General features: G+C 36.9%; 2 protein-coding genes and 1 long non-coding RNA gene across 6 annotated transcripts; 1 reads left to right on the forward strand and 2 right to left on the reverse strand.

The window, feature by feature from the left end:
* Positions 1–902: 902 nt before the first annotated feature.
* FAM227B (family with sequence similarity 227 member B) lies at positions 903–3,562 on the reverse strand. Its single transcript, XM_075764869.1, is given in 3 exon segments — positions 903–1,075; positions 1,499–1,745; positions 3,321–3,562. Coding segments are annotated over 3 exon segments (546 nt in total). The 5' UTR covers positions 3,516–3,562; the 3' UTR covers positions 903–971.
* A 1,868-nt stretch (positions 3,563–5,430) lies between these two features.
* On the forward strand, positions 5,431–17,584 carry DTWD1 (DTW motif tRNA-uridine aminocarboxypropyltransferase 1). 4 transcript variants are annotated; one of them, XR_012837392.1, is made up of 6 exons: positions 5,431–5,585; positions 8,023–8,304; positions 9,377–9,520; positions 10,756–11,032; positions 11,415–11,606; positions 12,312–13,719. XR_012837392.1 is itself a non-coding variant. In XM_075764245.1 (6 exons), the coding sequence occupies exons 2-5, from the start codon at positions 8,029–8,031 to the stop codon at positions 16,217–16,219; spliced, it is 927 nt and encodes a 308-aa protein (XP_075620360.1). In that variant the 5' UTR covers positions 5,431–5,585; positions 8,023–8,028; the 3' UTR covers positions 16,220–16,234; positions 17,114–17,584. The 4 variants fall into 4 exon arrangements, 3 of the variants coding, with proteins under 3 accessions (XP_075620360.1, XP_075620361.1, XP_075620363.1); XM_075764245.1 differs by lacking the exons at positions 11,415–11,606; positions 12,312–13,719 and adding exons at positions 15,990–16,234; positions 17,114–17,584; XM_075764246.1 differs by lacking the exon at positions 11,415–11,606.
* On the reverse strand, positions 7,681–23,655 carry LOC142603463 (uncharacterized). Its single transcript, XR_012837393.1, has 3 exons — positions 23,631–23,655; positions 19,789–19,962; positions 7,681–7,866 (listed from the first exon to the last, which is right to left on the reverse strand). It is a non-coding gene; the product is annotated as an uncharacterized LOC142603463 (long non-coding RNA).
* Between the last annotated feature and the right edge of the window lie 246 nt (positions 23,656–23,901).

Genomic DNA, 23,901 nt, shown 5'->3' on the forward strand with positions numbered 1-23,901 from the left:
AAAAATTTATTTTCTATCAGAAAATGATTAAACCCATGCCAAATTTCTGAGACGTCTCAGAAGAATCTAACAAAGGATTTGTTGTTTTTACATATCTCAATATTTTCTTCAATAGAAAGTTTAATTGAACTTTAATAAGCCAAATTACAAATTTTGAATCATTTAACATACTAACTCAATAGGTTATTACTAATTTATGGTCCAGTTTTCTCATTATTCACATTCATATTTCATTAATATTTCAAACAAAGAACCTGTTCATGCCTGGTTATGCCTGAAGTCTAACCAACATCCAAGAAATACCAGGATCAAGACATGCCAAATTACCAGACGCATTTGTTCTCCTTCAAGTCCCTCGCCTAGCACGTTGCAAAGTCCCAGACACTAGGCTCCAAAGATTTGACTGTAATACGCCATATGAATAAACGCTATCATCGTATTTACACTGTATTTGGAATTTCCATTACCCAATATATCCAAATTCATGTAGTCTTAGAAAAATTGACTGACTCTTGAATAAGTGAATCTCAAAACTTTGTTTTCCCTTGGTTTGGTATCAGAGGTATCTCTTTGACTTTCAATTTAAAGCATATTCGTAAGACAGAATGCTGTGCACTTTTTTTACACATAGAGTAAAAAAGCTCACCTCTACACTTCTACCCTTTGACTCCTCAACAACGTATTTGGCAGCCTGAAAAATGTTTAAATACTTAATTCATAATTAATGGTATTTCACACAATGATATAAACAATATTTTCAGCTAAGACAATTCATACTATGAACTGTGAATATACTTCAGATAAGGAGCAATGGTCTAAAATTGAGACTTTAGATGACTACAAAACACCTTTGGAGATATAAAGAAAAAAAAGTACTTTTTCAAGTTGTTCCCCCCCAGCAAACATACAGAGATAGGTGTAATCCCACTTCTGGATCCAAGGAAAAGGCTTGAACATTTGGTCTTTGTTGTCTAATCCATAGAAAGAATTAAAAATCTGTAATATAGCTGTGCTTTCCCCATCTCACTTGTCTGAGTCAGAACCTCCTCTGCATCAATTTGGTCAGTAGCAATGTCTTAAAAATACTAGCAAGGTTTAGCTAGAAATAGAGCCTGGATTGATGATTTTATTGATTAAAAGCTCTAATCAGGAAAAGATTTTATATAGATAGATCTACATCTAAATGTGTATGTGCACAAAACTTAACACACTGTATAGTCATACTGCATCACTGAAACGATTGGAAGGCTTAAAAATCACCATTCTGGTCTTTCTGTATGTCGCATCTTTCCTTTATAACACCAAGATCTGTGGAGAACAACATGTTTTCACAGACTTTTGCCTGCGCTTTGTTTAGGCCTGAAACAAAATGTTCCTAAACCCCAGGCAGAACCAAGACTAGCTTCTTAGAATTTTTTTAATTATAAACTTGACCCTTCACACTTGCAAACTGAGGAAAAGCTGTGAACACTTATCTGGGCCAATGTCTGTTGGTTACTCTGTTCAAGGGCAGTAAGATTTTCCTCTAGATACGCTAGTCCACATTGTAATTAAAATATTTTTTCAGCATGTTTCTCTAGTTAAGTGATACATGTGCCTATTCTCTTCTCCAAATCTGAGAGTGGACTGACATTCAATGGAACATGTTCCTATAGATATTTACATATAGCATTGAAGGAATAATCTTTTTGTAACTTATCCACCAAAGGATAAGGCTCATCAAAAGAGATACAATTTGGTCACTCCTGCAATCAGTACATAGTAAAAATAGTGATTTCTGAAAATTATAAAAATGCAAAGATTAAATTAGGTAATCTATGAACTTCATTTTGCATAAAGAATTGTAATACCAGTATAAATGCATTTTACATATACCTTCTAAGTAGACCATGATTTCCTCCTCTCCCATGTACTGCATTCAGAGATGATTACATCATCTCAAAAAGACAGAAAAACATAAATAGGCCAGGGAGGCCCATTGTAGCATTCACAGAATAATTAAAAAGCCTATAACTTTTTAGTTAGAGAAGGAGATAACTCAAGAAAAAAAGGGTTATTATGTTTCTAAAGAGACAAATAAAATCATGTGCAATTTAGGTTCTCGGAAAGGACAGTAATGCCTTCCATCTGTTGAGAACAGCCTTGGAAGCACAGGAGGAAACTCTGTTCCTTGATCTAGCAAAGAATTTAAACTAGCAGCTTAAATATTTGAGCAACTTGTTGAAAGCAATGGTAGTCATTTGAAGTTAATCATCAAATTGGTCACTTTCCTGAAATAACATACTAAGTGTTAATACAGAGTAATCAATGTGCTTTTAAACCCTCTAGTATAGCTGAAAGACAATGACATGTTCTATCTTAACAGCAGGACAGCAAGACAAATTATTTATTTTTTTAAAAAAATAAAATTAAATGCTAACTATTAATACATATATGTTCATTTTACAGTAAAAAGGGAAAAAGTGAGTTAAACCAATTAGAAAATTAAAATATATTAATCTTTTGTTTTGACATTATCCCAAATTAAAATGTTTCCATTTTTATGTCAGATTGCTTCTCTTAAAAAGTATACCTTTAAAAAAATTAATTTTTATAATTAAATGTTTCACCTATCAAAATACTTGAACATTTTTTGGTTTTCTGTTCCTGTGAGAGAAGAGGGTCTGGTTCAAAACAAAAGAGCAATTTTTCTCATAGCTCTGTAGCTAAAGGCTTTGAGTGAATCAATACTTGCAAATAATATAGGCAGGTCAAAAGGAATGTTCTGTTTCCTCCATAAAGAATGTAATTTTGACGAATCACTGGCAATCACATTATATTCAATTCTTTAACAAAATACAAAGGCATATTCAAAGATTTCCCCAGCAGTCTTATCTGGAAAAGAAAAGAAAAAAGCTCATTAAAACACAAAACTAGCTATTCCCCTTTTCATACTCATCAGAACTTTTCGCCTCAGGGTGCAGGATCTTCTGTTATGTTAGTAATGCTGTGGACTGATCAAATATTTTAAACAAAGCTTGATTCAGTGTCATCACTCAAGCATGCTCCCAACAATAGAAAATTGCTGTACAGCAGAGAAAAAATTTTCCTCCATGGTTTAACTTTGAGAAAAGGGGAAGTTAACAACAGAGAGGCTGCTCTCTTAAAGGTCTGCCGTATCTATGAACCTCTTAGTTTCCAGTGCCTGAGGGTCTTGGAAATACTATCTAGCACAAACTCAATTCTCAATATTTACATTCACATGGTTTTGCTCAGGACCTGACTCCTGCATGTTCACTTCACCATACACATGGGTAGTTAAAATAAGTAGTCAAACTCACCAAATCCTGAGACTGTAAGAATTCCTCAAAACTAAAAGGAGGATTTTGCATTTTCTGCTGATAGACAGTATGAATTGTTCTCACCAGAATGTCTTTAAAAAATCCTAAGATAACATATATTAGCAAATATTTAAACTTTAGATAACTAAAATGACAGTCAAAACTATCGCTATAGCCTATATAGAGCATGCTCATTGTAACTTCTTCCAATAAACAGAAGACTACTACACATTCTTAGATGTCAGGAAACATGCTAAAATTGTGAAAGATATGTAAGGACACTAAATCATAAGGGCAGAACTTCCATTTTCTTCTCAGTACCTCTATACAAAATATTTATACTATAATTATTTATGTATTTCTAAAATACATACTGAAGAAAAAGTGAATGTCCAATCACCTACCAAATCTGCTCCGTTCTTACATTTTCAGTTTTTGTTTAGAAGACGGAAGAAATGTGAGAGTTGCAGATTAGCAAACGGCTTACTGAAATCAATCAGCTGGTATCTTCTGAGTTCAGTATAATTAAAACCTCAAACTTTACACTGTTACATCTGAGTAGAAACCAAGTCTGAGAAATATTGGTTTGAAAAAATTATCTTTTTAGTAAATGGTGAAATTAAGAACCCCAAACAAAAATTATATAGCTGTGTTAAAGTCACAGCTTTTGTGCAAATAGCTGTATAAAATAAAAGTATACAAAGAACTAATTCAGATTTCAGAACCTGCTTTTAAATGATGAGCAGGCTCTGTTTGTTCCCAAACAAGAAGTTCTGGATTAAACACCCAATGAAATAATTCAAATAAAGTAAGAGATGGTACACTTCGTAAAACCTTCTATAATTAAGTTTGGTAAGAAAGAATTTTAGAAACTATTATAAAAGTCGTCTTTGTGTCCAATAAACATTTTGTTATTTCCACATAATTAACTACCGCACATTGAGATGTACTGTCACAGCATAAGGAGATGAAAAAAATATGGATGGGAAATGCAGCCCTTTTTTCCTTACATCCTTTCCTGCAATGTATTACATACTGCTGGCATGAAAAAGGGATCAAGTCAAAACAAATAACAACAGAATGCTGGTAGAAATCTTCTGTCACCGAACATACCACTGAAGTCAGTGAGGTTTTTGGGGTGTAACTGAGACCAAAGTTTGGCATAAAAGCTGCCTATAATGTCAACTTTTTCCACTAAGGCTGTTACAACTAATAGATCACAGACTTTATTTCATTGAGTCAAGAGAAATATTCTCTATACCAAAATTACTGTTTTAGTGTAGTCACTTCAACCTAAATATTCAGTTACTGAACACTGAATATTGGCTAAATGCTACTGTGGAGCAGCATCCTCAACCTGGCCAAGGAATGCCACAGAAAAGATCCCATGTCCTATTTAGAGAGATGCAAAACAAGAAAGGAATACAGCAACGCAATTCTTCCAGCCTGTGGTGTCAGCCTTAAGTATGGATCAAGTACACTACTGGGTGGGGGTGGGGAAATACAGGTATAAAGTCTAAGTGATGCAGCTTTGCTGGAGTTAACAAGTGACACAAACCCTGCAGCCTCCCATTGCAAGCCATGGTTCCCAGGTACTGCTACCAAGTGGACGGGCCACACAGGGCAGCACCAGCTCCATTGCAGGAAATGCCTCAAAGGGAGGAAAGCGTTGGGGCCTTCCACACAGGCTGGGAAAACCTGAACAGAAGCCTGCTGGAAAGGATGGATTTCTCCCTCCAGGTAACAGGATGCGGTTTCTGGTCAGGATTTTGTGACAGAAAAAGTGGAAAAGCCGGTTTCAAGTGAGAAGCCCTCAAATAAACACAAAATCCCATGTTAGACATGACCCGTTAGGAGCCACTCTCTGCTTGGGCTGCTCTGAGCCGTCCTCCTCTACCGGGGGTGACCCCGAGTCCAGCTGGCCGCGGAGATGTGCGGAGAGGCGGGCACCCCGCCGCGGAGAAGGGCCCTCGGGACCCCGTCAGTCAGTCAGTCAGTCAGTCAGTCGCGCGGGGCTGTCACGCGGCCCTTCAATGGCCGCGGGCGGCACGCGCGGCCCCGGAGGCAGCGCGTGCCATCACTAAGGGCTCCTAGCAACCGTTCCCCGCCGAAAAGCACTCTCCCGGGCACGCTCTTCCGTCTCTCTCCTCCCCGCGGCGGCCGCGCCCGACACTTTCGTTCCGGAGCCTGTGAGGGCCGCAGAAGAGACGGGCGGCCTTCTACGGCGAGCGCCGGCCCGCGGAGGGGCTGGAGCCGAGGGAGCGGGTGAGGAGCGGTGCGGAGCGGAGCTCCCCGCCCAACCCCACCGCGAGGGCGTCGAGGCCACGGGGGGGCGGGGGGGGGGGAAGGAGGCAGTGCATCTCCGGCGGCCGCGCGGCCCGTGAGAGCCAGGCGGCCGCGACGGGGGTGGCGGGAGCTCGGGGCCGCGTGTGGGGCGGCCTGGCAGCTCTCTCCGCCGTGGAGGGCCCCAGACCGCCGCCGGTGGCCTCCAGCTAGGCCGGCGCGCGGTAGGAGGCGGCTTTCCGCCCTCAAGGCCCTGGTGTCCCTGCGGTGACGGGCCATTCGGTCACGCCTAGGCTTTTGTTAATTTCCGAGAGACACCACAACAGCAACGGTCCGTGCTCCGCAGAGTTCCGTCGCGTGTCCCGCAGCCTGCTTTACGCTGCCCAGGGACTGTCTTGCCGCAGAAGGTCCCAGTCCTGCCCTCCCCGCCCTCCCGGGTGTGGGTGTGGGCAGCTGCGGGCTCTGCAGGCAGAGAGCTGACTGACGGCGGTGCTTCCCACCGCTCAGCAGAACCGAGATGAGCGGCCTGGCTCCACTTCATGAACTTTACACAAAAACCCTGTGCCTTGACTGAGATTTTAAATTGTCTTAGAATTGCGGTTGGAATGCGGAGGGTACCCTCCGGCAGCACTCATTTATCTGGGTTTTGGAGATTAGATGTAGATGGAATTGTTATTTACAGTCTTAAAATTTTCCGTCTGAATCGAGATTTGGATCTTACAAGTTGTGTAAACTATTGCTGTCTTTTTTTTTTTTTTTTGAGAAGTATACCGTATGTATACTGCTGTACTTTGTGAACAACTATTATTTTGAGACCACAAAGGTTTTCCTGCGCCGTTAGAGCTGCATATCTCTTGTCGGCATCAATAATGAAAGTGCTTGGGGGTGCCATAGTTGAACACCACAGTGCCATAAGACGTTATACTGAAAAGAATCAGTTTGCAGGCTGGGAATGCATGTCAAATTATGGGGCCTCTCACCCTCTTTGCTTCTTGAGGAAACTTGGTAATAGTACAGGTTAGTCTGAGATGTAGGATATATTTGCTTTATCTCAGAGATATTTAAAAGCAAATTGCACTGTAAAATTTGTATGCGCATTAGATTTTGTGTTTATTTGAATGGACATCCCTGACCTTTCAAAAGCTAGAGCTTGTAGACGGGGGAGGGGAAGGTATCATAGTATGCATGAGTATTTAATTTTACCAGAAAATAACAACTAATTTTTCTGGGATTAATTTAAAATTTTTATTGGAAAGTTAGCAGAGCATTTTGGTTTTGTTATTTTTCAATTAAAATACACTTGGTTTTATTTAAACACTTAATTTTGGATCCCATCTCAGGAGTTGTTTGTTTTTGTTAAACATGACTTTTGTTACATCATTTCACAAGTGTGATCCCTGACATGAAAAAAGTATACCTAAATTAGCTGAAAGTAAATACTGCAGATGACTTTTTTCACTTTAAATGATACAGCACAGAGTGCAAAAGGCAGTTTATAACTACTGCAGGCTATGCAGGCTCCCGATTGTGGGCTGCTTTGAAGACCAGAGAGGACCCTGAGTGATCTAGTCCGAAGGTTTCACTACAGCTGTGACTGTGACTATGAACCTCTGCACACAGCAATACTAATTCTGTTTGGATCGAGTATAGGCATCCAGTCGTGTTTCTGATGCATTACACAGAGTACACTCTGAAAATTTTGTGCCAGCTGCAGAGGGTAAGATGACATCTGTCCTGAAGAAGGCCTGAAAAAACCCATCAAAGTTATTCAATAAATACAAATTTGCAGAACTGGTCTAGACTGGGTCAGCACTTACTATCTGGTATATGAACCACCAAAACCATGTTTTAGCTCTTGAGACTAATTTTTCAGCCTCTAGCCTTGCTCCTGGAAGATTTCTTCTATCTCATAAAGTTCTGTCAACAGGGATTTCATTCAGGTATCTTGATTTGCCCCCACACGATAAATTTCAGGATCGAGATCTAAATTTGTACAGTTAACTTTTCTGTTACGGATTTCTGTCAGGTAGACATTTAATTGATTGTCAATAGTCACGTTGAAGTGTTTCCCCAAGTTTTTAGACACTGTTCCTACCAATAGAAAAAAAAAAAAAAAAAGAATTCTGCACAAGTGAGCAGGATAACTTACCTTAGAAAAATGATGAATGTGCATACATGTGCACTAAGGATACAGATCTCAATTTCTTCTTAGCTGTTTATCTCATGCTCTCCTGAAATCTGGTTGGAGTTCTTGCTGCTATAACTGAATCAGATGATTCTATTATTCTTTCTGTTATAGGAAATACCTTCTTTGATGAGTATTTTTTGCTAAATAGGATCATACAGAATAATTTCCAATAAATTAGTTCATAGTATCTTCGATTTTTATTTAACAGCTACAACATATTGTCTGTTTCAGCTAACCATGTCTTTAAATTCACCTACACTTTTAAATGAAGAAAACTCCCAAGGACCAAAAAGAAATACCGAATGTTTGGAAAGTCTAGAATTGCAGAGTCCATCATCATTTCAAGATAACCCACTTCACCAATTACAGTTAGCATCGCAGGAAGTACTTGAAAAGGCAAAAAAGAGTGGGAGATCAAAATGCCCCCGATGCAGTAGTTCAAGGATGTTCTATTGTTATACATGCTATGTTCCTGTTGAAACTGTCCCTACTGAAGAAATTCCGACTGTGAAGGTTAATATTTCTTGTGGATTCTTTATAGTAGTCTTGTGGCTTTTAGTTACTGGGGACAGAGAGCAGACAGTCTGTCTGACTGTTTCTTTTCTGATTCATTCTTTGTGGACATTCATCTTTAACACAGCTATAAGTATTAATAAATTACAGTTAGATAAAATTATTGTTCTTATTTGAGGAACTACATGGACAAACACCGACAGTGTTCCAGTCGTCACATAAACATTTGTGTATCTACTAGATAAGAAGATAAGCTGAAGTCACTCAGCTTCTCATGCAAATGACTGTTTTCACTTAGCTCTTAAAAGTTTCTTTACAGTGCTGTTACCTTCATCTTTCAGTTTCTAAGGAGTCTGGCCAGTACAGTATGCATTGTGAACCAAAAAACATAATTTGTCCATACCCAAGAGTGAATTTTACATAAAATATGAGCTAAAAGGTGTTCCTAAATGTCATGGTTGTATAATTCAGATGACCACTCTTAAAATATAAATAAAGAATAACAAGCGTAATGCCCTTCAGCTAAAATACTTGGCAAAATGATCGGAGGACTGAGAGAGATTTTGCAAAATCACCTAGGAACCAAAATGTATTTTGAAGACACTCTGTACTTTGAAAGCATTGTGAAAATACTTTAGAAATACTTTGGAAGTTTGACCTAATGGATTGAGGTGTATTTTCATTGAAATGGCCATTTTTGCAATAGGGTGAATACCTAATATAGATAAGTATTCATATTTGGGACCATTATATTGCTCAAATTAAGATCATATCTTATTTACCTCATTGATACTATTTCTAGAGGTTTTATCACCCTGCTACTGCAGCATTCCAAATTGCATTCATTGCATACGTAGGAATTGATGTGAAATAAAAGAATGTAACAGGTGCTTCTTATCACTTGCCTCTAGTTTAGTTTTAAACTTACTCAAACAAAAACATTGTAAAACATCGTCAAACATGTCTTAATTACATACGCATAGGGGTTTCTCCTGGATTTTGCATAAATTTTTGTACCTGTATATGTGATCATTAATATTGCTTATTTATTTCTTTTTCTTTCTTGCCATAGTTACCTTTGAAGATTGACATTATTAAACACCCAAATGAAACAGATGGCAAAAGCACTGCTGTGCATGCTAAGCTCCTGGCACCTGATGATGTCACAATTTATAAATACCCTTGCATTCCTGAATATGAAGAAGAAAGACACGAAGTAAGAAATTCTATATAGATAGCTGGGCTTTGTGCTGGGGAGATACAGAGGTATCTTCTGTACTTCCTCCTGCAGTGGTACTGCACTCTGCTGGGAGGGAGTGGGAAGAAAGCACAGTTCTATTAATCTGGTCCAGTCCATCTTGAGCTCTCTCAAAGCTTAGGCCTACAAATGTACAGTGGTCCTCCAAAGCTTGGAAAAACTGTAGCACTATCTAACCACCTTGAATTTCTTATCTTCACCACCTTATACAATGGATAATTTGATTCACTGTGTATCAAGAAGTATTTTGCCCAAACATATGGAAGTATTCAGCTTACAGCAAGTTAAACAGTAGTTAGGTATTTATTTATCATATTCAGCAGCTGCAATATTTAAACTTAATTTTTTTTAACATTAGCTGTTACAGAGAAAGCCTCCTCAAATGCAACTGTTGTCTATCATAGCCAGCACAGAGCCTGAAAAAAGTGAGCTATGAATTTGGATTTATATGCTCAGTTAAATGTGTGAATAATCTGAAATCTAATACTTACACATTTGACGTCATAATTAACACCATTATTATTTGACTACATGAAGAGGATAACATACCTATCTCATAGAGACGTTATTTTCTTCAAGGAATGAGTCATCAAGGAAAGCATAGGTGGCAGAGAGGCACGAAGCTGAAAAAAAAGCAGGAAGAGCAATGGGGAAAGCAGGCAAAAACAGGAAAAGATTGCAGTGACTTTGTATTGTCCAGGCTTTCCTAGTCACAGATTCTGAGTGCTGTAATAGCTACTGAACAAATACTAAGTAAGGCCATCACTGTTTTTCATGTAAGAGAGTTGTGGGACACAGGAGCAGAAGAGATTATTTTTCTGACCTAAAATTTGTGAATGAAATTAGAAACTATTCTTTATGGCCTCCCTTCCCCATATACTGCAATGACAAGTGCAATTTGAACTTCCTCAGGGCTAACGCCATTGTCTTGGCTGAAAAAAAAACGTGTTTTTACAGAAGTAGAGGGGTGAAAGTGATGTTTAATTAAAGATCTCTAATAAGTATCTTTATCCATTGTTTTAACATAGTCTCTTATCCTTTTAGACAATAGAATATTTTTTAAGAGATATTTTGTCTTCTCCTGACTTCAGTGTTTGTGGGTGGGATAGAAAATTTCTGTTCTTTAATGAAGCAATTCCTGGTGTTTTATTAGATTTTGTTGACACTCAGATTTCTTTCTTTTCTTCATGTAGATAGCACTTATATTTCCTGGTCCCAATTCAGTTTCAGTAAAAGATATTGCTTTCCATCTCCAAAAATACACTAAGAAAGGTGTTTGTGATAATGATGATGACTGTTCCAGAGAGCCACTTCTTAAGCAAGCAAAAATAGAACTGAAAGAAGAAGAAAAAAATCTGAATGAATGCATCCCAAGCAACAGGAGTGAAGGCACTAGCCTGAAGAAAATAATATTTATTGACAGTACCTGGAATCAAACTAACAAAATAATAACTGATGAACGACTTCAAGGTAAGAAAAAAAAAAAGTTGAGATGTTATTGCTACAGCAATGATTAAGGAAAATACACGTGTATATAACGGATCTGAGCATGACATAAGTGTATACCTAACCCTATATCTGAGTATACATGAAAGACACAACAGCTTATTTCAGTGCTGTAGAAGACTTAGAATGGTTTGGTTTGGAAGGGACCTCAAAGATCATCTAATTCCAACCCCCCTGCGACGAGCATGGACACCCTCCACTAGACTAGGTTGCCCAAAGACTTCCTGAGCCAAAGACTCCATTACTTTTCATGTCACATAGTTTGTTTTGCAAAACATTCAGACTAGTATTAAGAACATACCTACATTTATTTCTCTCACTTCTGTATTGGAACAAATTTCCTCAGTCTCACAGAATGGAAGCTGTCACATTAAACAACAGAAGAACAGTATTTGAGTGACCTCTGAAGGAAGCCAGAAGGATTTGCTTTGCAGGTGGCAATCTGCTTTTTCAGGAGACCCAGGGGAGCATTTTTGTACATGCTAGTGGCAGACAGGCCACTAGAAGATGAATGAGGAGTCTAGGAGATACAGCACAAGTATGTCATGGCTTGGTTTCTTTTTCTAGTAAAGTTCTTTGTTTCATGGTCATTTCAATGACCTCATGACTTTCCAGACAAAAGGGGAATGCCTGCTTGCCCTCCACATCCATCTCTGAAAGCAAAAACTTCCAATTCTGCAAGGGTTTTTTGTCTTAGGTTCATTACAAGAAGTATACATTCAAGTATTCTAAATAAAACCACAAAAGATTAAAAAATTTAGCAATAGCATTCCATTTCCTTTGAGATAAATACAAGTTTGAAAATACTTTCATTAATGAAAAAGGTGCACTTAGCTGGGAGGCAGACCATCAGATTTATATGTAATACATGTAACTGCTTACTAGTTCTTGCTTTGCACTGGACCTTAAAAGGAATTTCACAGACTTCTTACACGCAAGATGAATGTTGCCTTGCTGTCTAGTCAGTTTGTTAAAGAATCCCACATGTTAGTATAATGTATTGGCTAATTAAAATCCTGTTATTAAGTATTTAGTTTAACAAAAAACATACTCCATCAAATAAATTGAAGTATTACTGTAAAGATTAGAATAATTGCATGATACAAGTTACTGTGAAGCGTTTTGAACTTACTTTAAAAGGGTGAATTTAAGAAAAGTAACAGGCAGTCAGGGAAACTGAAGATTTCTGTGGAAGCTTACACAGTACATCAGTGAAAAAATTGTGATTATTGTTACTCTGGAGTTCTGAAAGAATGGTTTCCAGTTACCCCATCTGAATACTTGTCTGGTGGACTCCTCCGTCCTTTCTAGAACTCCATCTCTAGTCCAGCTGTATTCCAGGTCTTCTGTTTCCCTAAGCACCTTTCAGGATCGCTGTAAGGGGTGACTAGTGTCATGCAAGTCAGTCTCTTATCCACACCCAAGGGAGTATTTTACGCTCCCTACAGCGGGTATAACAGTGTGCACAACCTATGCGTTCATTGCTTTCCTTAGTGCCCAGTGTAAAGGGTGTAAGTTGCATTAATGCTCCTTTTAGAGATTGCAGTTTTGCCTTCCAAGATGAATGGGGCAGAGATTCCTTAGGCATAAACTGATAAAATTTTTATGTTGTACAGACATGAAAATAGACAACTGTTGCCATTTTTCAATTTAACTACAAATGAAGTCATCCTCCAACACAATATTCTTCATATCTTAAAGTTCAAAAAGGAGTGTTCGTAATACCAAATAAAAAGTAATTGCTGTACTTCTTCATAAAGATGAAATTAGAAGATATACTACATGGAAACATTAATGAAGCCAAGAAAGTGTAAAGAAAAGCCTTGTGTTTTGTAAGCCTGCATTTATATATAGAGTAAATCTAGCTAATTGTACTGCAAGAGAAAGCAAATGAGTACATCAATCTTAAAAAAACAGCATAGAAAACTTGGACAAAAAATACTTCTATATCTTCTTGGAAAAGTGGTACAATGTATCTTTAGAAAGCAAAACTAAATCAGTTGTGTTAAAGACAGGAAATACTTGAAAGTTGGTAATGTTTAGGATTGATTACTTCATTAAAAGTGATCACTAGATCAGAAAGGAAACAATTGCATCTAATGTTAATGATTACTTTCTCATATGAGTGATGGAGCTTATTGGCAACATCAAAATGGTTGTTAAAGAAACAGATTGCTTTGGTATTTTTTCCTTTAAGTTTGATCCACTTTGTATTAGCCAAATGTCTATTTTATTAGCTTATACATTCTCTTGTACAAGGCTGAATCATATATCTGCTTCAGTTGTTTGGGTTTTTTAAGTTTCTGTGCTTGCTTTCATTTCTACAAGAAAATAGTCATCTTTGCCTGTGCACAGCTAGGATATCTGAGAGCAGTAAGTTGATGTTTTCTGAGGCAAAGTCCCATCATCCTCTTATTTCTGACAAATCTGTTGTCCTCACATTTTCATCTTTCTTCTCTCAAAATCACACTCAGCAGTGTGGTGTCAAGAAAAAGTGGGAGTTCTGAGTTTCCACATTCTTTCTAAAATAACACGCTGATCCAGGGGGGCATAGCAGAGGCAAGGTGAATCCAAGGTATGACAACCCCTTCTTCCTCAGCCTAAATTCATAAGTTACTCATAAACCTTGGGAATCTAAAAGATTTGGAAAGGAGCAGAGGAATTTCAGGCAGGAATTTCAGGCAGGAATACTTTAGGAAATTAACAGTATAATTAAAGTAATAATAGGCACACTAGTAAGACTTCGACTCTTACTAGCTTCCATAGGTACAAACCATAATTATTCATTACTTAATTTCTGCACTGGTATTTCTTGAGCTAGTGGATCTGCCTGTTGATTATACAAACTATAGGGACAAAGAGGTGATGGAAGGCTCAGAGTAAGCAGCAGGCTTCAGCACATGTGTAAACTTTACACTTTACATACATCTTATTGATAAGAACTTAGAATCTCTTAGATGTAATGTCAGTGACCAAACATGAATAATACAGGATCCTACAGGTTTGAGCATTTGATTATTCTAGCACAGGGACCATGCTGTGATAATAGAGTGTGGCACATGAGGAAAAAATGGAGGCTTAAGGAAAGGTGGGAGATCTCTGAAAGGTATTTTCTGCCATAAGACACATATACAGGAGAATAACTTTTGTAAGGAAAATTTGGTTACGTTATCAAATTAGATTTAAAGATAGCTGTATTTCCATTTTGCTTGATTCATAGAAACATTTATTTCTAATGAGCTCAAAGTGTGTGGATGCTAAAAAAGCAAAACCAACATGTTGATTTCCTTAGTATTGTAAGCTTTCATATGAACAATCTATTTGTAATAAAATATTGCCTTTTGACTGTATAGATACAAATAAAGTATAGAAGATAGAAACATGCTCAGTAAACTTTAATTCTTGACTCCCTCTTTTTTGGTTACAAAACTCCTAAAATTTTATGTTTGAAATTAACTGCTCCTGCATTTGTGGTAAGCTCAGTAGTGTCAGTGGTCTTGCCTTCAATGAACACTTATTTGTATTCAAACCACAAACAGGAGGAATCGTTCCCTAAATTTAGTTCACTGCTGTTTAGGTGGAAACATTGCTGAACTTGAAAGTTTTCACTTTGGTTAGGGCTGAGAATTCAAGTATTGAAACCTCTTGAGGGAAACAAGTTTAATGCAGTTTCCTGTTAATAATTTTGAATGCACATATGTATAGGATTATTAGAGGTAATAATTAGGCTACATTTTTTTAATTTTTAGTTCTGAAATACCAACAATAACATTTAAATTCAGTGCTGGAATCTCCTGTTCACTTTAAAAAAAAAATGCTGTAGGAGAGATTTCTTTTACTATGCAAGACATCATATATTACTAACTGCAAAGCAGACAACTAAATCCATCTCGCAATTACTCTAGAAAGTAGTTCAAATGTAGTTTGAAGGTAAAAAGTATAGAATTACGAGTGCTGGGCTATAGGCCAGTTTGTGCTCCTGAATTTGGACCTTACTGGAACTTCTCTGTCCATCACTTCCAAGCAATTCTTAAACCATATTGTTATTTATATTACTTGTACTAAACCATCCCATGACTTAGTATCTGATTTTAACATTTAGAAAAATATAATTTTAGAACCTGATGCTGGTATTACTGAGAGGTATATATGCTATTCTTTATAATCCAGCTGTCCATCCTGTTTACAAAGTGATTATACATTAAGGTGGTTTTAATTGTGAGTAGTTTGTGCATCCTAAGGAACATAAAGACCAAGATACATGTTTAAAATTCTTCTGAATAATAAAACAGACATTATAGTAAATAAAAGATTTTCATATGCCATACAGAAAGCAAATTTATTTCTTTCATCTTGAGTGGGAATGCTTTTAGTTTTGAATAAAAGTAATGACCAGATTCTGTCATACTTACTCCTGAGTAATCCCAGTGAGATTTCAGCTACTTAACAAGCATAAGTGAAGAGTGTCCTCGGTTCAGCAAAACTAGCGGTCTGAGGGATTCTGTTTTACACTTGAAAGGTGCTAGCTTTGCAAAAAATGAAGTTTGTTAAGCAATTTATGAACACTGATGAGTCTTTGTAGGTGTGGGTTTCACTCTTCCCATCTGAAGAGACACTGGAGTTTACTGAGGGCTGTGAGGCTGTATGAATGAAAAGATAACCTGTAAGTTTTAATTGCAAATATGAGGATGTAACCTAGAATTTACAGCATTTGTTCATCAAATTTCAAAGTGGTCCACACAGGAGGATAAAATTATTGCCTCCATTTTACAGATGAAAAATGCAGGTACAGCAAGAGAAGTTATTTGCATACAGGCATCTAGCAGGCTAGCAGCAAAATAAAAAAACCACTAAAGACTTGTTTGGCATCCCATCCAACAATCCACATTGTCTAATCTATGCAATTTTTTTGTCTTGACAGGGTTGCTGCAAATTGAGTTGAAGACAAGAAAAACTTGCTTTTGGCGTCATCAGAAGGGAAAGCCAGATACGTACCTTTCCACAATAGAAGCAATTTATTATTTCCTTGTGGACTATCATCAGGAGATTTTGAAAGAGAACTACAAAGGACAATATGATAATCTGCTTTTTTTCTTTTCTTTTATGTACACATTGATTAAAAATGCCAAATGTTGTGCAGGAAAAGAGTAAGATGTCTGTCTATAGGTAAGTAACACTACAGTTTGTTTCTTTCGTAATGATAAATTGCACAAACATAACTATTTTTATCTAATTGAAATCTGGAAATAAATAGTAGTCTTAATAGCTACAGCATTTGTCCAGAAGTAAGCTGCAGACGTCATGTCCTGCACACTTGAGGTTGCAGAGTTACTCAAATGAGCAGTCTGATTAGAACTAACTTATTTGAAAACAGTTATGCTTTGATAAATACTGCTGTGTTTTGAACCTGTGGACCTGATATGCTCATCACATCGAGAGTATTTCCTGAGGTGGGGATAGAAGGACTTGGCCCCTCTTGCCATAAGGAATGATCTAACTATAAAAAGGAGTTAGCGTGCTAGCTTTTTATTATTATTAATACTTTGTTTCAGGTGTTTTCTTTGTGTTTTATTCAGTTATACTGATTTCACTTTTATGTCATCAAAGCTTACGGAAATTATTGGGATAGTATTTAACTGGAGGGGACGAACAGACCAATACAAAATGAAAGACCACATTAATTGAATAGAATATAAATTGTGTACTTTCAAGATTAATTCTGGAAAATTGTCCTAGTATTAGAAAAGAGTGATCTCTTTAAACATCATTATACAGTGCATGATTTCTATAGTACCATTCACATACTTTTATATTAAGATTATTGTCAACTTCTTGGAAAATTTTAGACTTCTTTAAAAAATTAGTGTTTATTATTATCATTATTATGTAATATCATTACTATTTTGGGGAACACTAGCTTAACAAATGTCACTATGGCATATCATAAGCAGTAAAATTTTGTAGATGCCACATACTTGTATTCCAAGCAGCAGAAAGGGCTCACTGCACTGTAGGAGTTGTCTGAAAATGTAAATCTTTTCGCAGGACCAAAGACAAAGTAATTTGCAGAGACAAGAAACAGGGAAGATGGTGGTTCCGACCACGACATTTCTGACAAGACTTCCTTAAATTAGGCAGACTATGAATCTGCTGTGGTTTTTCTTTTGCAGTAATAGTGCAAATTCAAAGAGCATGAATAACACTTTGTCTGCGCTGATGAAATTTTTGCTGGTATGTGTAGCACTGCTGTCATAGTCATCACATGTGAATGTAATTACACAAGTGTGACTTTGCCAAGCTATACCAGTACAGCTAATGCTGGCAGAGGTAATAGACCTAAGCTATATTTTTTACAAGCGGAGTTATATGAATATATTTTTTTCATACTAGAATGTTCTGCCAGAAAAATTCACATTGGTAAAAATTATGTTTCATTAGAAGTATGATGTAAGATAGATAAGTGTTTCTGAATATTCTCAGAAGTGTTACTTAAAAAAATAAATCTTGTCAAAGTGACACAGATGATTGAAAAGTTATAATAGATTATTTTTTAAACAAAAATTCTGAAGTGTGTTGTATATTTTCCTCAAAAAAAATCTACCTAAATTATCACCTGTAGCATACTCTCCAGGAGGGTACACTCATACCCTGGTGAAGATAGAAACAGTGCCTTGAAAAATACTTCAAGAAAGTCTTTTTATGCTTACGCAGCAATCCACACAGGCTCAAACAACTGATTTATACTATGTTTTTTAATGCTTCAAGATACGAAATCAGAGTTAATATTGCTTAAAACACAAGATACAAATACACTCTCTCTGCAAGTCATACTTATCTTCAGGTTTGTATGCTTATCTGCACAAGTGAATGCGTGTAAAAATGCATTTCAGTGGACAATCAAAACATTTCCATTTGCAAAAAGAAACGCTAGTTAAGTTACATGAGTGCGCATGAAGTGTGCATGAACTATAACAGCACCACAAGAAACGCAGGCTCGAAGTCAGAATGAGAAAGATAGTTTTAAATATACATATATATTGACTTCATGTGCCAGGCAATGAGAAAAATCAGCAGTCATGTCTCAGTGCTATTGAAACAACACATTTCTTATTCATTTGGTTCTTATTGCTATTGAGAGGTTATTTTGGCTTTTTACAATTATTAATGCTATTTCATTTGGTATGAATTTTGATAGTCTTTTGACATTTCCATCTGTTCTTGTATTTCTTAAACAAAGATTGTTGTAATATTTTTGAAAAATCACACAAGTATAATAGCTTGAGAAGGAAACTTTCACCCACTTTAAACAAACAAAAATAAAATGAACCCACTGACCTAATGTTTTACAAGAACCAGAGAGAAAAATCGGGGCGGGGGGAGGGGGAGTTACTTCCAAGACATTTCCCTGAAAACATGTTTTTTTATTTAAGAAGCAGAGGTCAGATAAAAGCTTATATAAGCTGTTCTTTGTTACTTTTGGAAAATAGTTTCATAAGGTTAAAAATGGTTTCCAAATTTAAGTTTTGTGTACCTCACTTTATTTGAACAATGGGAATTAAGAATCTATTCCAAAAGTAAATTCATTTTAATTCTCAGGTGAAATCAATGTACAGAAAAGATTTTAAATCTGGAACACTGTGTCCAGGCATTGGGTTCAGATTCTTTTTCTTCCACTGCAACCTCAGTGTAATGCAAGAGTCATTCTTACACCAAGTGACAGAGGAACATCTAATATCTGTAATTAATTACGGTCTGTTGTATTCCCATGATAACCTTTTATGAGGGCAGGAAGGAGATTATTGTCACTTCTGCGGCAAATCTGTTCTGAGCAGCAGATGTAGTTTTCCCTTCTCTCCCATCTCCTGCTCTCCCCTCTGTAAAAACATTTAAATCCTCTATTTAATTTCAGTACTGGTATAAGCCACCAAACGAACCAAAAAGTTACCCACCTCACACTGAAAATGTCTCAATACCACTGATACATTTTTCCAGCTTTGAGACTAAAGAATAATTTTGTTCCACCAAATGAAAGCAATCAAGTGGTTAATCCTTTTTTCAAGTGCAGTTAGCAGCACTGACCTCCCTGTTCTTTAAAATGAGGGTCATGGGGAGGTAAAGACCAGTTCTGGGCCTTTTCTTTCATATCAGAATGCTCCTTCACTATCTCTTCTGTTTCCAAAGACATCAGAGAGCAAGGGGAAAAACAGGCTTCCACTTCCATTAGCAGTAACTTAAACAGCCATAAGTTAAAGGGGGAGGAAAAGGAAGAGCATCTCTATCTATCTGCTTTCACAACAGAAGACATCTGGCCTCCTTTGGGGAGGCCCCAGATAACAAAGAACCTGTCATTACAAACCTCCCCGATGTGTTCAGAGAACCATTTTACCTGCAGTCTGGCTCATTCATTTCCTGCCACTGAAGCCATCTGCTTTTGCTTATTGTAGGTATTTTTGTTCTTTGTTTGGCCAGGAGCGTGAAGTGGCTTCACTTTAGCATGCCTCTATGCTTGGTCAGAGGGAGTATTTAATCCTTTTCTCAAAATGAATAAGAGAGGGAGCTGCAAAAAAACAATTCCTTTCCTGGAAGGTAGCACAAATGTCATCCAAGCCTAGGTTGAATAAAGGGTCATGTCAGTGCATGGGGTAAAGATAAGTTGAGATTGAAAAGAGATGGCAACTTAGAATCTACAGGAGACCCTTCCAAAGCACTTGTAATCTCACCTGATTTAAATCCTTTGCTACTGCTTCTTGCATTTTTTTTTTTTTCCAGTTTGAGTCCATCTGGTTTTCCATATAGGCTTCTGCAGGCCCAGGTGCAGAGTAATGTAGTGATCTGCTCTTGCTTTTCTCTTGCACTGAGTTTCAGTATTTTGCCTGAATGCTTTAAAAATCAGTCTATTTTCACAAATTATGATCAGACTTTTATAAATTGTAACATGATGTGAAAATCCATTCCACCTATCCCTATCTTTGAAAATACTAAAATAAGGAGGAGGAAAAACTTCCTGTTAATTTCCCATCATTTACTATAATGCCATTAATATACTGCCAGGTACCATTGACTCGTGTCTCAAAGTATTCCAAAAAGCTGTGCATCAGCTGAATTCAAAATAGTTTTGCAACACAAAACTTAATGGTGACTGCAGCAATGTTAAAACAGAAAAGCTTTCCCACTAAGATAAAATAATTCTGTGGCAGTAAGATGCTGATCTATTGATACCAGAATATGAGGTCACCCATTAAGGTACTGAACAACTCAACATAATTCCTGAACTTTTGTCCCTTGTCTTGAGACGTCATTTCAGTAAAATGTGTTGATTTTGACTGGTGGTTAGTAATACCAACATTCAAAGTAAGAGTTTATATGAAAAATTGAGAACATTCTTCCTGTTCACTTGTTGGGAAAGATAACACATTGCTACCATTTTATGGATTCTGAAGAGAAATCTGATTCTGTAGAATTTTGAAAGTAGTGTATCACATTAAACTAAAAACACTCGTGGTGGTGTGGTTTCTACACCACTACCTGCCACAGAAAAATCTATTTTTTCTTGAGTCCCACAGCAAGAGGTGGGAACTACTTCTCTAATGCAAAACAGACTTTGTATTTTCACCTCACAGAAAATAGAAATTTTTGTCTAATTTCAGCAATACTGGTGCTGTTACAACATTCAAATCAACTATGATTTTGCTGCTGGCTTCTCAGACCACTGGTGTTGCAATAGGATGTTTAGAAACATACCGCAGAAGAGTGAACAGAAGAGAACGCTCCACACCAGTATACCCAAGATTGAGTCCTACTCAACCTGTGGCCCTGTGCATTTCACTTTCCTTACCTGTAAAGTTAATTTCTGCCTCTGAATAACACATCTCTACATATGAAGCTGGGCCCATAAGCCAGTTAACTCAGCATGAAATCTAAAGGATGAGTATTATTACTTTAAAGGTTCTGATGGTAAAATTTTCCAACAACAGGGATAGAAGACCTATACAGAAGTATGTGTAAATATATATACTTCCCTCCTAGCGATAAACGTATTAGGACAAGCCAAAGATTTTCCTCTATGCTGTTTCTGTCTTAAGGAACGTAAAGACAAAGAAAATCAAAGTGTGGTATCGGAGTTTACAAAATTGAAGAATAAATTGTTATATGTGCAGAGCAAATGTATATTTTAATTAGATACAGACATATAGCTGAGCCTGTTAATGTACACAGATGAGTAGTTTGACTAGGAAGTCATTTAAGTTTGGATATGCTATCTGGCATAGGGCTGTATTATCCCTCCAAACAGTACTCTGGAAAAGCAAATAATATTTCATACCTTTTCAGCATTCTGAATATCACTGCTAACGAGTCTAGTGTCATTCCCTACCCTTGTCTCAAAGTATCACATTTTCTTTGCACCTCCAATCAACAATGAAGTATTAGATTTGTGTAAAAAAAAAAAGTTAAGCACATCCATCCAGGCTTAACAGGGCATGCCAAGAGAGGCCAAAGGGATAAACAGGTTATTCCAAAACAATTAAGAGAGTAAAACTGCAAAGAAAAATTTAGGGAGTGTTGAACTACACAGAAATTCTGACCCACCTGCACAGAGGAAATACCATGGATCATGCTCCGCCATTTGTTTAGCAGAGAAGAGGAGAAAGGAGCAAGAGCGCACGCACCCTGGTAACTAAAGAAAATGCATTTGCCTCAAGTAAGTGCATGCATGCACACCTACAGTGAACATGCACATATAATGACCCTGGATGGAAAATTCATGTTATATATAATGCAACATGATTTTTTTTTTTTTTGCTGTCTTTCGATTACTCACTGGAGAATAAAATAAACCAGAATTAGTGTTTCTCTGATGGTTTTTATTAATACTATACAATTAATTTACAAATTCCTTGGTTTATGCTAGTATTTACTCTATTTCAATGTAATTTTATTACCAGAAAAAAGCATGTAAACCTATTAATGTAACTAAATTTTGTAATACAACTTCTGTCCTACCAAACTGAGATAAGACCTGGCCTTCACTCTGAGAATACATTTTGTGCATATGATCTGGAATAACACATAACTTCAATAAAACAAGTTGTGAGGAAGATAACATGGACTCTAGTTTTTGCTTTATTTTATGTCTCAGTATGATCTTCAACAGACATGCTATCAACAGTGTTTGGATATAATCTCTAGTCATACTAATGTCTATAGCTGTTCATGTCTACAAGTCCTGGTTTTAAACACACTTCAGGACTCTTGAGACTTTCATCATAATGAGTTAGGCTGGTTTCCATATGGAAAACCTTACTTCTACTCAATTAAAAATTGAATTATAAAAAACATTCCTAGGATGCACTCCATTTTGAAGTGTGTCTCAATCAGTGAGGGTTTTTTTTTTAAACCATACTTGAATGCCACCCTCACAGCCTAACAATTTCTGAAACTATTTGCTTTGGAGACAGATGCTCATGAATTGAACAGAATCAGACTCTTTGCAAGCCTAAAAAAAAGTATACTTAGTGTCTTTTCTACAGAAGAGCAATACTTTGGGTGCCAGCAAAAAAGTTTGCTCAAGCTGAAACTACAGACTTAATTTCAAACGATGCTAATGCTAATTAAAAATTCTGTATTTCAAGAACATCATAAATGCTTTATTTCTTTCAAATATTACTTTGAGGCTTCAGTTTCATGACTAAATTTTTTGCCAAATGCAGCATGAATTCCAGCTGATCTGAACCTGCATTTTTAGTGCTTAGTCTTTGCAACTGAAACATTCTATCTAGCTTTCGCTGTTCACAGGCTTCCTTTGTGCTGAAGCAATACATGTAAAGCACCTCAGCCTACTTGAAGCAGTTAGATCACACGACTTCCCCTTTTAACCTCACATGTGTCTAAGTGTGTTTAGAATATTGGCTTCAATCTGCATACCTTTGTCAGTTAAGAGTACAAAAATGCTTGCATTCTTTTCTATCATGACTGTGTTGGCAAAGACTATAACATAGAAACCTTTACATTGCCAAAACTTCTTTTCCTTGAATATGGCTTACTTTGTCTGGGGAACTGGTTTAAAAATCAATGCCTGAAACAGCTGCCAGGGAATTTGCCAACAGAACTCTACTGCCAAACTCTTAAACACAGAATAATCTCTAATATAGGCATAGCCTAACTGATTTTGCTCATTTTAAAAGGAGAATCCATTGAAAAAATATTGGAGTAAGAAACAAGAAATCTTGAATCTTTTGAAGTCCATAGAATCCTTTTGGTTGGAAGAGACTAACACAGTAGATTCAAGCAAGCAAGGTAACATTCAAGACTGTAGTTCCAACATATGGATGGTCCTACGGAAACAGCCAGGATTTCCTTTTCTAGTCCTCTGCAAAGTTCTACTCTCTCTGTGTAGGCAGTGGCCATTTTCAGTTAGACATGTACCTGTGTATATTCATCTTATGAGTCATTAATTTAGAAAAGACATTCCTTGTTTATCTCTCTATATGTTGGCACTTTTCCTGTGATAAATTAACATATCATAACTAACACTGTACAGAACTTTGTCATTGGTTTTTAGTACCTTATTTTGCTTTCCAGAGTTCCAGTATTGGCATGCCAGTGATAATAGAATTGGGATCTTCCTGTGCTGCTGAGTTTACTGTGTCATTTGCACCAGTGACCAGAGCCAAGTCTGTATCTGAGACAAAAAGGAAATATATTACAAAATGTGTTATTATGAAAGGAAAAGCCACTACTTAAAGTTATCAAGACAACACCAAAGCACATTAATCAAGCATTCAATAAATGATGACAGTTTATTGTTTCATCTGAATGAAAAAATTAGGTCCATC

The sequence above is a fragment of the Balearica regulorum genome, chromosome 12 (genome assembly GCF_011004875.1).
Source record: "Balearica regulorum gibbericeps isolate bBalReg1 chromosome 12, bBalReg1.pri, whole genome shotgun sequence".
In the NCBI taxonomy this organism is placed as follows: Eukaryota; Metazoa; Chordata; class Aves; order Gruiformes; family Gruidae; genus Balearica; species Balearica regulorum.